The following is a 12,837-nucleotide window of genomic DNA, read 5'->3' on the forward strand; positions in this document are numbered from 1 at the left end:
TAAACTAAACTCTTTAATAAAATACGGGGTATTACAGCTTAACTCTTTATTGTTAATGCTTTTTAGGTACTGGTAGCATGATTATTATCGTAATTATATCATGAACAATATGAATATTATTCTGTCTAACTTATGTTTAAACCTGATTCAATTATGGGTCGTCCAAAAGTCGCGTTGGAATGTTTAACCCGTTTTGCATTAGATTGCTGCACAGGGTACTGTTTCCAGTAAATCGTTGACAGACGAGTAATTGAATTTCTCTTAAGCAGAACGACGATAGAATAGTAACTTACTGTTCATTATATAATATTATAATATTTATACTATATATACCTTAAAGCATTAACAATATTTAACAGACATGTTAAAACCATCTTCCTCCTCTTTTGGGGTACAGGAAAATCAGGATTCATAATTGGTAAAAAATACTGAATTAGTGGAATGGACTAATGTTCAAAATAAATTGAACAGATGGACTATCCCTCCAGTAAGTGCTAAGAGCATTTACAAAATCGGAATGCTTAATTTAACTGATCTATGGACTGTCAAGACCATGGAACAGACCATGCAATTAAGCACAAAAGATACAATAATTAAGTTATTGTCTTTCCGTGACCTTCAGAGGCACATGCACAAATATAAGTACATCCATATAGGTTTAATTCAAATTGCTTTTAAACCTTTGACCTTGTTAGGTATGGATGCTTGTATTCAAGTAACCTTAAGGGATGCTAGATGTCTGAAATTTCACCCTTCCTTGATGGGTGCACTGGAAACCAGTCTATGTCATGGACCGGTTTATTTCGATGTATATCCTAGTCTGAATTTATCTTTAACAGATAAAAATATCCATGAGGCAGTTAGTTTTAGGGTTCAGACCTATGGGTATGATTACTTACCTGGATCGGAAGTGATAAGTGTTATTTATCGCATCCATTACAAAGTACTTGATACTATGTGTCCAAATGCGATACGCAAAGACTCTAAAGGAGTAACAGTGTTATGGGACACTAACATGTACACATCCAATGTTGCCACAAAGAGGATGATTCCTTGGAGTGAAATAACATTTCCTGAATATTGGACGATTTCTAATGCCGTCCCGGCACAGCCAATTGCTAATCATAGCTTAGACTGTGTTATTCAGGACCAAGATGGTGATATTTTTCTGAATTTCAGAAAATCCATAGATCTACCTAGATCTACATCATCTAAAGGAAGTCATCTTCCTTATCATGTTTCTTGTCCTCCTTCTCGCCATTCGATCTCGTCGGACTACCGAAAGGAAGATCCCCCTGAAGTGGTTGATGCCAATCGACTAAAGTTGAAAGGAATACAGCAATCTCAGAATCAAATTCCAAGAGGAGTCTACGAGAAAGCACCAATAGGTATGTCTCGTCGCCAATTTGGAATTGAATTCAGCCCAACTCCATCTGAAATGGGAATCGAAAATGAATCTGTCAAGGATCAATTTGATGATCCTGCAGACATAAATGACCCTCATGAATATTAGTTTTAATGGATTTTGTCCCAGATAGAATTGTCATTAATACTGAATTTCAACAGGATCAATATAAAGAATTCAGAAATTGGTATTTTAAAGCTTTTGATCAAAATCAACTACAGCTTTTTAAAACTCAATTTTATGACTTTCTCCAAGAACGCAAAATGGTTCTACCTTTTGTTTCTTGGTTTTATATGACCAATCATTCCCTTGTTAATATCAACATATTGGATGATTTTCTCAAACCATGGACCACATCTGAAGATAAGGTTTTTCACTCTGTCCATCCTCCCACTGAACATCTAATCCTGAAAAGGATTGACCCTGACAGTGGTTCCAAAGTGGAAACCAAGGCTTATAGCCAACCTAGAATAATTGATCCATCCTGTAATGATACTAAAAAGGACATTTCTCATGTTTACAGGCAGAACAATTATACAAATGTTTGCTTACAAACGGTAGGGTCCCAGCTTGAGAGAATTGAAACAGGCATCGACACGGTATTAAATACAATTAATACTAAGTGTATTACTGTTAAAACTTCTCCTCCAGAAGCTTCCTTATCCAAAGCATTGGTGAAACCTGCAATTGAAGTTCAAGGCTTCAATCTTACACATCCTAAGAAGAATGAAGAATTTCTTACTCTTCTTACTCAGAAAATTCAAGGACTTAAACTTCAGACTTTATCCCATGATGAATCTGAAATTGGTTCTGATTCTGAAAATATGTTACCCCATCTTGAGGTATTCCACAATGATTTTACTCAAAGGCCTGAGTTAAACCGAATCGTCTATGATAAGAATATCCACTCTAATACAGCCCCTGCTCCGAGTATATATTATTATCCCAGACCCACACCTCAAGATATCTTGTATGAAGAAGATTATTTCCATACACAAAAATCTTTTCATGGCAAGACCATTTATGAATGGAACATAGATGGCAAATCTGATTATCAGATTTACGAGGTTATTCATCAAATTTTGATGTATAGCCAAGTTTGTAAAATCAACAACAACACTGACCCAACCATTGCTAAGTTTGTCGTTGCTGGTTTTACAGGAATCCTTAAAGGATGGTGGGATAATGTCCTCACTGACATTCAGAAAGCTGAAATCTTTTCTGCTACCAAGCTAGTTAAAGATGAAGCTACTCAACAATCAGGACCTGCTCCAGATGCGGTTTATACCCTCATCACTACCATAATCCAACATTTTGTTGGCCCTGAAGGTGCTAATAGTGAACGCAGTCGTGAACTTCTACAGAATCTAAGATGTCCATCTTTAACTCATTTCAGGTGGTATAAAGATGTATTCTTGGCAAAGGTTCTCCAACTCAATGATGCAAATCATGAGCACTGGAAAGCCAAATTTGTAGATGGTTTACCAACCTTCTTTGCTGAAAGAATCAGGAAAAAGCTTAGAGATATGAATAATGGTATTTCTATCCCTTACAGAAACTATACCTATGGTGGATTAGTCAACATTGTAATCCAGGAAGGTCTAGCTCTCTGTAATGATCTGAAGTTACAATCCCAGTTAAAATCACAAAGACTAACTGGTAGAAAGGAAGTAGGTGAATTTTGTGATCAATTTGCCTACCAGACTCCCTTATCTTATCCTAAACCTAGGAAAAGAAATAAGGTTGAAAAACCTTATAAAAGGAAGTATTCCAAAAGAAAGAATTATTCAAAGGAAAAGGATAATTCTAGACAATATACTAAGCCTAAAAGGAAATATATTCCTAAAGCAAAGGGTAAAGGAAAGCCCAAAGCTGAGGCTAAATGTTTCAAATGTGGACGTATCGGCCACTATGCAAACAAGTGCAGAACTAAGGAGAAACTCAGTAGTTTTCACATAGAAGAAGAACTGAGACTTCAATTAAGTAAATTGTTACTTAATACTAGTTCTTCTGAATCAGAATCATCAAGTAATTATGGGGATGTTGTTATGGAATTACAGTCTTCTTTTTCCTCTGAAGCAGAAATTGAAGATCCCAAATGTTCCTGTAATCCCTCTCATGATGATTATTATAAGGCAATTGTTGAGATGAATGGGTTAAGCTTAAATGTTTTGACTTCAACTCAACAATCCTTATTGGATCTTATAGATCATATCCAGGATCCTCAAATCAAGATGAAAGTCTTTGAAATAGGTTCTGCTCTGGCACGATCTAATGAGGATACGGATAATCCAGATTTTCTGAGAGCAGAAAATCATTACAGCATGAAAGAAGTTCTAAGCAGATTAGAACACCAAGGACACAATTCTCGTCCTGCTAATCTCCCTGATCTTAAAATGGAGATTAATCTTTTAAAAGAAGAAATTCGTCAATTAAAGTCTCGCCAGACTAAGATGGATTTGGAAATTACTCTTTTAAAAGCAAAATCTGCAATTACACCTTCAACATTCCAGGATGAAGTCCTTCAATCAGAAGGTACTAATTATCTTCAACTCTTGAATCAAGTTACTTACCAAAAATGGTATATATCTATCAATTTGGTAATTAATCAGGAGTACACAATCACTAATGCAATTGCCTTAGTTGATAGTGGTGCAGACATGAACTGCATACAGGAAGGATTGGTTCCTACTCAATATTTTGAGAAAACCACTCAAGGTCTTACCAGTGCAAGTGGAGGTAAGATGCAGATTAAGTATAAACTTAATCATGTTTTCATTTGTAAAGAAGGTATTTGTCTACCATCTACTTTCTTACTCATCAGAAATATGCCACAACAAGTTATTTTGAGTACTCCCTTTTTAACTTTAATCATGCCAATTGAGAAAATTGATTCTCATGGAATATGCTCTAATTTACATGGCCAGTCAATTACTTTCCAGTTCTTGACCCCACCAGTAAATAAGCATATCAATGCTCTTAAAGATAACATTATCTTTAAGGAGAAGCAACTGAATTATTTGCAAAAGGAGGTATCCTCCTTAGCAATTAATCAAAGATTGGTACAACCCACTGAGCAACAAAAAATTGAGTCACTACGACAAAATTTTCTAAAGGAAATCTGTAGTGAGATTCCTAATGCTTTTTGGGCCAGAAAGAAGTATATTGTTTCTTTACCCTATGAAAAGGGATTTACCGATCGCATGATTCCTTCTAAAGCTAGTCCCAGCCACATGAAAGCCGACTACTTGGAATTATGTAAAACTGAAATCAGCTCTTTAAAAGCAAAGAAGCTTGTCACTACTAGCTACTCCCCCTAGAGTTGCAGAGCTTTTTATGTCAATAAAAATGCTGAAAAAGAACGAGGAATTCCTCGATTGGTTATTGACTATCGACCACTAAATCTTGCTTTGAGTTGGATCCGATACCCAATTCCCAACATCAAAGATCTTTTAGATAGGTTACAATCTGCTGTAATCTTTTCTAAATTTGATCTTAAATCTGGATATTACCAAGTACAGATTGCAGAAGAGGACAGGTACAAAACAGCTTTTTGAGTACCTTTTGGACAGTATGAATGGACAGTGATACCATTTGGATTAAAAAATGCCCCTTCAGAATTTCAACACATTTTGAATGACATATTTAATCTTTTTACTGAATTTTCTATAGTTTATATTGATGATATTCTCATATTTTCCAAATCAATCGATCAGCATTATAAACACTTGAAAATTTTCAAACATGTTATTTACCGAAGTGGTTTAGTAGTTTCTGCTCCTAAACTAAAACTGTTTTTAACTAAGGTCAGATTTCTTGGTCATGAAATTTGTGATGGGAAAATTAGACCTATTAATCGCAGTATTGAGTTTGCTTCTAAATTTCCAGATGAAATTAAGGATAAAACTCAGCTTCAAAGATTTCTGGGTAGTTTTAATTATATTCGAAATCACTACAGAGATCTTGCACAGGATACAGCAATTTTGTACACCAGGTTAAGGAAATCTCCTTCCCCACGGACTTTGGAAAACACCAAGGCAGTTCAGAAGATTAAACTCAGAGCAAAACAAATTCCTTGCTTAGCTCTAGCCAATTCTTCATGGTTCAAAATTGTGGAAACAGATGCCTCCAATATTGGATACGGTGGTATTCTTAAACAGAAAAATCCAAACACAGGAACAGAGGCGCTTGTTCGCTTCACTTCAGGAACTTGGAAAAATGCACAATTAAATTATTCAACCATCAAAAAGGAAATTCTTTCTTTGGTTAAATGCATTTATAAATTCCAAGATGATTTAATCAATCAGAAATTCTTGTTACGCATTGATTGTAGTGCTGCTAAACAAGTACTGGAAAAAGATGTAAATAATTTAGTTTCCAAACAGATATTTGCTAGTTGGCAAGCTGATTTATCTGCTTTTGATTTTTCTATTGAATATATTAAAGGCAGTTCTAATTCTTTACCTGATTTTCTCACTCGGGAATTTTTGCAGGGTTCATGAATCCGCCCCCCCCCCATGGGCAGGGCCGGGGTAATACTCCAAAGGCTCGTGGCAAAAACAAGGCTAAAGCCAAAGTGGTTCTACCACTCACTGATGATCAATTTCCATATTTGGAGCATGTTGCTGATCTGCTCAACACACCTTCTAAAGGAAGCAGCAGTACCCAGCAAAACAACAGAAACCAACCATGAAAGAGGTTCTTGAACAAGAAACTCCATGGATACCTAGTCAAAGGTATATTCAAACAGTATTGGTACTGGATTCTCAGGATGAGCAATAGATGCCAGATCCTTGGGAAGTAAAATCCAGATATTTTCAAACTCAACAATATGCTGCACCGGATGGTCGCCATAGATATATCTATGAAGCTATTCTTACTGAAACTTCCTCTGTGGAAATCAACCACACGAAGCAATTTCCGAATTCCAAAGATAGTCCTCTTACTTATAGTAAAGCTATCTTTAAGAGGCTTATACGGCCTAGTGACTGGGGATTAAATCCCAATTTGCCAAGGAAAATATCCTATGGTCACAGTTACAATTATTGGGATTATATCTCAACTTGGACATATTCGTTCTTTTATCAAGATCCGAAGCATAAGCATTCTTGGTTCTTCAAGATATGCCCTCAATCAGTTAAGACTGATTTCCCAAACTGAGTTATACCCTGGTGGGCTATATTTGGCCCTGATCTGGATATGTTGCCGGAATCAGTCAGACAATTATACTTGCCATGGCAACAATTTCATCCTCAATTACGGGGACAGGATAATGTTCCTGTAGGGAAATCCACCCTATTGTTCTTTACTGAATTTGGAATCCCTTGGATTTGGAAATGGGATTTCCAATGTGGTTATACCACTGACAAGTTACTAGTCCTTCAGAGAATCTTTTATTACCGATGGTGGTCAGGCATGACTCAAGATCCTATCCAAGCCCTCCTCTATCAGATCAGAAAGAAAACACTGGAATACATGGATAAGATTCCAAAGTTAACTATTCCAGAACCCGAAATCTTTAACCCATTTGAACTTGTTAAAGATATGATCAGAAAACAACAACCATTAATTACCGAAGCTGATTTAATGGTTAAATGCATGGATTTTATGAGGACCAAATTTGTTAAATCTTTTAATTCCTCCACACCTATAGTACGAGATGATGCATCCATGGTGTCAGTCTCTAGCCCGACCAGTCAAGAAGGTAATCAGTTTTCCTGTCTAGCTGGTTATGCACAAGATCCCAATGAAGATCTTATTTCTGAAGATGAGCCTACAGTAGCCGACTATTGGGACTCTCTCACCAGTCACTTGATGGACAAGATGAATCCACCTAAAAAGTAAAAGATTCCTCTTATCCTGCCGACAGAAGAAGCCAAAGAACTTTTCCCAAAAGTCTTTGATTCTACAGTATTTCCTTCATCAAATATCCACTTTCTATCCGATAAGGAGACAGAACTTAGTGGTGGGCCGACCGACTGCATTATTCCAGCACACGATCCCATGCACTATGCGGACTTCAAAATGATAATTTCAAGTTCATTTTATGTATAAATAGAGGCCAAAGTTTCTCTTCAATGTATCTTTCAATTTCCTTTTCTCTCTTTTGTAATATTTCTCTCTGTACTAGCTTGGAAGTTCAATAAAGAAGGTTTTCTGTAAGTCTGTTTACATTTCATAGTCATTTGTAATTATTATACATCTATACATCGATCTTATTATTTGTATGTTGTAATAATAATTATAATGTTTTAAGATTTAATATTAATTATTGTATCCAACTTAGTGGTATGAAATTAAGTTCACTAAAAGTCATCTCAATCTCAAGGTGGTCAATTAATATATAATAGAATAGGTCGTATAATAAGTTGATTATTTATATTTATGTGCAAAAATATATGTGTACCATGTGCGAATTAAGTTTAATTATTTATTGATTTAGTACTTGACCGATAAGTATGTGTATATTATACACACTAATTGATAAATAAATCCAACTAGTAAACGACCTTTTTTTTTCATGACGAGAAATATACTCACACACCCATCCTTTTTTTTTTATTTTTTTTTAATCTTTTATGTATGACAAGTAGTGGTATTTAAAAAGGATCAAATTTAAAGGAAATGCCACTTTAAATTTTTATTAACAATTAATTAATTTTCTTAAAGATTCGGTGTTGTAAGAATTACCAAAACTAAATAAATAAATAAATAATAATAGTCAACAAAGATATCTTAATTGTCACGAAAACAAATTCGTTACAAAAATGGCATTTCGTCACAAAATTTGAAAATTCGTGGCAAAATAATTCCTAATTGCTACGAAAACAAATTCGTTGTAAAAGTGATATTTCGCCACAAGGATTAAAAATTCATGGTAAAAGATACGGTTTGCCACGAATAAAGCATCGTTGGGAATAATTAATAGATTTGACACAAAAATAGTTACGTGGCAATAGAGCATATCATAGCCACAACTTATAATTCGTAGCAGGATCTATCTTTTAGCCACGAGAAAAAAACTTCGTGCCAAAAAATTATATTTGCTACGAGAATAACATAATGGCAAATTGTAAAGCGATTTGCCGCGAATATATATATGTGGCAAAAGAAACATACAATTGCTATGAACAGAAATTCGTGGCACAAATAGCATTTTGCCACAACTTTGTATGTCGTCCCTAATTCGTCGTAGCAAAATTAATATTTTACCACAAAGTTTTAAGTCGTCCCTAATATTCGTGGCAAGAACTAGTATTTGCCACAAAAAATTTACTTCGTGGCAAACCCTCATATATTAGCCACAACAAGTTAATTTTGTGGCCAAAAGATACTTTTTGCCACAAAATTTTACGCGTGGCAAAAAAATTCGTGGCAACAGCCCAAATTTGTTGTAGTGAATTAAACGGGAATTGTCGAAGGAGCCAGTAGACATACTGACTTTGTTGGAGTGCTTGTTGGAAGGGACTTTGTTGAACAAAGCCTCAAAGCCACCATATTCTTGAAGTGCTTGTTGAACCCGGGGTCTCATCGAGTCCCACTCAGGAGTGCCTGGCTTTAGCTCATCTGGGAAATCTATGACAGGAAGAAGAGCTTCAGAGCCTATTGTTTTTTCTTTCTTTGGCAGGCAGTTAGGGGCTAAAGATCGAAGCTAATTTTCTTAGCATGTAATTGTTGATAAGCTTTAAGATGTTCTATCGCCAATTTATATAGAACTTCTATTTATGTTGCATGGGAATATTTACATGATATATATTATATTGTACTGACAAAGATGTATTAACAAGTTCTGCATACAATATATTTTTTTATCATGTTAATTTTTTATGCATTGTCATAAAAAAAGCTGCTAACAAAAATTTAAAAAACATTGCATTGGGATCATATATATATATATATGCTCTATAGCTTGTATGTTTAATGACAGTAATCAGAATAAATTTAAAATGATGAAAGAAAATGGATTAGGTTCTTCTATATGTGTGGCGGCCACTAAACAATATATTCACGACATCTGACAAGATTTATTATTGTATTTTATTTGTTTGTATTTAAATATATATAGTAGTAATATTTAAGCTCGAACAAGCTGAGCGTAATTTATGGTTAATCAAATGTAGTTGCAGCTTTGGAGTAAAACTTGATAGATATGTTTTTTGGGCACTTTCTGAACTGCGCTCACATATAATCTTATACCATGGACGGCGATTTTATATGCACAAGTCAAAGTGAATTTCGGAGTAACATGTTTGTCGACTTTTTGTTGTCATTGCATGAATAAAATTTACATTGCATTGCAAGCCGTTTGGACATTTATGATTGTGTAATTTCATTTGTACTAGTTGCTGAGATAGGGATATCCTACCTAAAAGGTCGATTCATTAAGCGGAGTGGTTCTTGGCCTGTATAAGTTTCAAATTTACTTCTTCGCCAACCGATGTTGGATTCATTCTACCATCAAACAAATATGATCCTAAAACAAATTCCTAACTCTGTTCCTCTTACCCGTGGCGGCTACTGTTCCTAGCACGCACTCATTTTTATGTATTCTAAGTTCATTGAAACAAGTAAAATGACAATGAGAACCTGTTGTGTTGGGTTTTCTTATTGCAAAAATATAATATTTTCCCCAAAAAGACATCCTGCAGATATGCTAAATTTAATCCTGACATGCCATGATAGTCAATCAACACGCTACCAATCAAATAGCATAAAAGAAACAAACACATATCTTATTTCATCATATGTAAATTGATTTTTGACGGCATGAAGTAAGAATAATATTTGGATCCCACTTCAAGCCATCAATAATAGCCCCTGATATTTTCGGTTTTATGAGTGGCTAGAATAGCAGTTCCCAATTCATATTCGTAAGTTAGAGGATAAATAGATTAAAAGTATTTTTACCTCATGGTGATCATTTCAAACACCACAGAAAACCTTTATGCCGCATTCATGAGCTTTTTCTCCTTTCTCAGTTTTGAAGAATTTGATATATTCAAAATATTCATAGGGCTTGAATTGTAATGGGTGTTCTTCATCCACTAGCTCACCTGGGACTTTTAAAATGCGGCCTTCTTTTGGGGACGCAAACAATCCCGCTGAGTACCTCGTTTCATTTTCGGTCATCGTAACCTGATGAACTGGAGCGCGCACGCGCCCATTCGTCCATGCCTACACAGTGATAGAATTTAAAGTCATAAGAAATGTCATGATCTTGGTGCATGCATATTGTATTTTATTTGCAGCATGTCATTTGATTTTTGTGTCACAATAAACAGGAACATGAATGATTGTGGAACCTAAAAACTTGAAATTCTTACACACTATATATTCTTATATTATATCTATTGTATTTGAAGAATTGTTTTCAGAAAACACCCTTATTTGAAACCTATTTTGTGTCAATTATTTGTTTCTTTTGTCTGTCTTAATTTCCACATATTAATTATAAAAAATAAAAAATGCAAGGGGATCGAGCAAGTGAAGAAACTAACGTACGTGGAAAGAATCTCCGGCCATGACGATGAAAGAGTCCGGCGAGGTTTTCACATTGATCCATTTTCCGTCTTTGCTTTGCACCTGTAAACCACCTACTTGATTAATCTGATACAATATGGTCAAAAGGTTCTTATCAGTGTGTGGTTTCAGCATAAGTTTGCTCTCCATAGTTTCGGGAGCTTCATACTTCATGACTCGAAGACTGTATCGGCTCGAATCTATGTGTTCATCATAGTATTCCTCAACACCAAAGCTCTCCAAAACCATCCTCCTAGTCATTTGATCCAATTCAGCTACTTTCTCTGAGAAGGCCCCTACTGTTTTGCTGCCAAATGAAGAGTATGCATGTGATCACTAGAAGTAGTAATCTTCCAAAAACAGTTAAATCTTAAAAAAAGAAAAAAAAATAATAATAATTTTATTTTAACTAACTGCGACAAAAACTAATAGGTGGCCGAGACCCTACTTTAAGGGATTCAAGGCAATTCGCTTTAACTTTAAATAATAATAATAATAATAATAATAAAAGTAATAATATATAATTAAATTTCATGGCCCGAAGACCATATCGGGACGAATCTTATGTGATGATCATAGTATTTCTCAACACCAAAGCTCTCGAAAACCATCCTCCTAATCATTTGATCCATTTCAGGTAGTTGTTATGAGAAGGACCATAAGATTTTGCTGCCAAAGGAAGAGTACGTATGTACGCAGTCAAAGTAATCTTCTGCTCCTTTTTGGTACAATTTTATAAAAACGGGTATTATAAACTTTTAAAATAGATAAGTGATTTTGTTTTTAACTAGGTTTTCAAGATCCTTGACAGCATACAACAACTTACAACAACAAAAAAGTAATTAACTAGAATTAAGGAAAAATTACAAATACATGGAATTTTCAAATTGTTTTATTTAGCATGAAAATGGTTGTCAATCATTAGAACTTGAAATCGATTCGTTTGTTGAAATTCTGAACTGAACAATATGGCCGGGTTTAGTGCTGAACAATATGTAAATTAAATTTACATACCCAAGGCTAGGGTTTCCTTGTGGCCACAAGAGATTAGTGAAGCTTGTGAGTTTTTCGGGGATGAGTACATCTTCGATAGCCATGATCTCCCGCCACGGTGCTGTTGGTGACTTCCCAATGTAGCCACCGAAGGGCGTCTTAGCAGGGATACCTGATTTTGTTTGCAAAGGAAGTTCAAAGATCTCTTGTATTGCACCAAACATCGATTTTCGAAGCTCAAAAGGAACTTTGTTGAAACAAGCCTCGAAGCTACCATATTCTTGGAGTGCTTGCTGAACCCGGGCTCTCACCGACTCCCACTCAAGAGTGCCCGACTTTAGCTTATCTGAGAAAACTATGACAGGAAGAAGAGCTTCAGAGCCCATTGGTTTCTCTTTCTTTGGCAGTTGGGAGCTAAAGCCAGCTAATTTTCTTAGTATGCAATTGCTGATGAGCTTTGAGATGTTCTGTAGCAAATTTATATAGAATTTCTACTCATGCTTCATGCTGCATGCATGGGGACAAATTATATCTATATTGACAAGGATAAGGATGTATTAACACATTCTGCATAAAATATAGGGAAAATATATATCAATTGTCATAAGTTCCATAACAAAACATCATATCTCCCTTTCCAAAGGAAAAAAACAAAACAAAATGACTCGAACCAAACGAGGGGAGAGAGAGAAACAAAATGAAAAATAAAAGTGCATTGCATTGGGATTACACACACACACACACACACACGGAATCTATGCGTGGTCTATTGCTTGTATGTTTAAATGATAGCGATCGGATTAAATTTAATTAAAATGATGAAAGCAATGGAATAGGATCTTCTGGCGGCCACTCTAAACAATGAATTCACGACATCAACTATTGTGTTTTATTTGTTTGTGTTAGAAATAAAGAAATGA

At 35.2% G+C, this 12,837-nt stretch overlaps 1 protein-coding gene across 1 annotated transcript; it reads right to left on the reverse strand.

The window, feature by feature from the left end:
• Positions 1-1,211: 1,211 nt before the first annotated feature.
• Positions 1,212-12,303, reverse strand: LOC132279411 (probable 2-oxoglutarate-dependent dioxygenase AOP1). The gene is made up of 5 exons (XM_059781373.1): positions 11,939-12,303; positions 10,907-11,231; positions 10,459-10,579; positions 8,843-8,980; positions 1,212-1,318 (listed from the first exon to the last, which is right to left on the reverse strand). Exons 1-5 carry the CDS (start codon positions 12,301-12,303, stop codon positions 1,212-1,214), a joined length of 1,056 nt encoding a protein of 351 aa, XP_059637356.1.
• Between the last annotated feature and the right edge of the window lie 534 nt (positions 12,304-12,837).

The sequence above is a fragment of the Cornus florida genome, unplaced genomic scaffold, assembly GCF_030987335.1.
Source record: "Cornus florida cultivar Cherokee Brave unplaced genomic scaffold, ASM3098733v1 CherokeeBrave_3.0.0_Hap2_Chr01, whole genome shotgun sequence".
NCBI classification, from domain to species: domain Eukaryota; kingdom Viridiplantae; phylum Streptophyta; class Magnoliopsida; order Cornales; family Cornaceae; genus Cornus; species Cornus florida.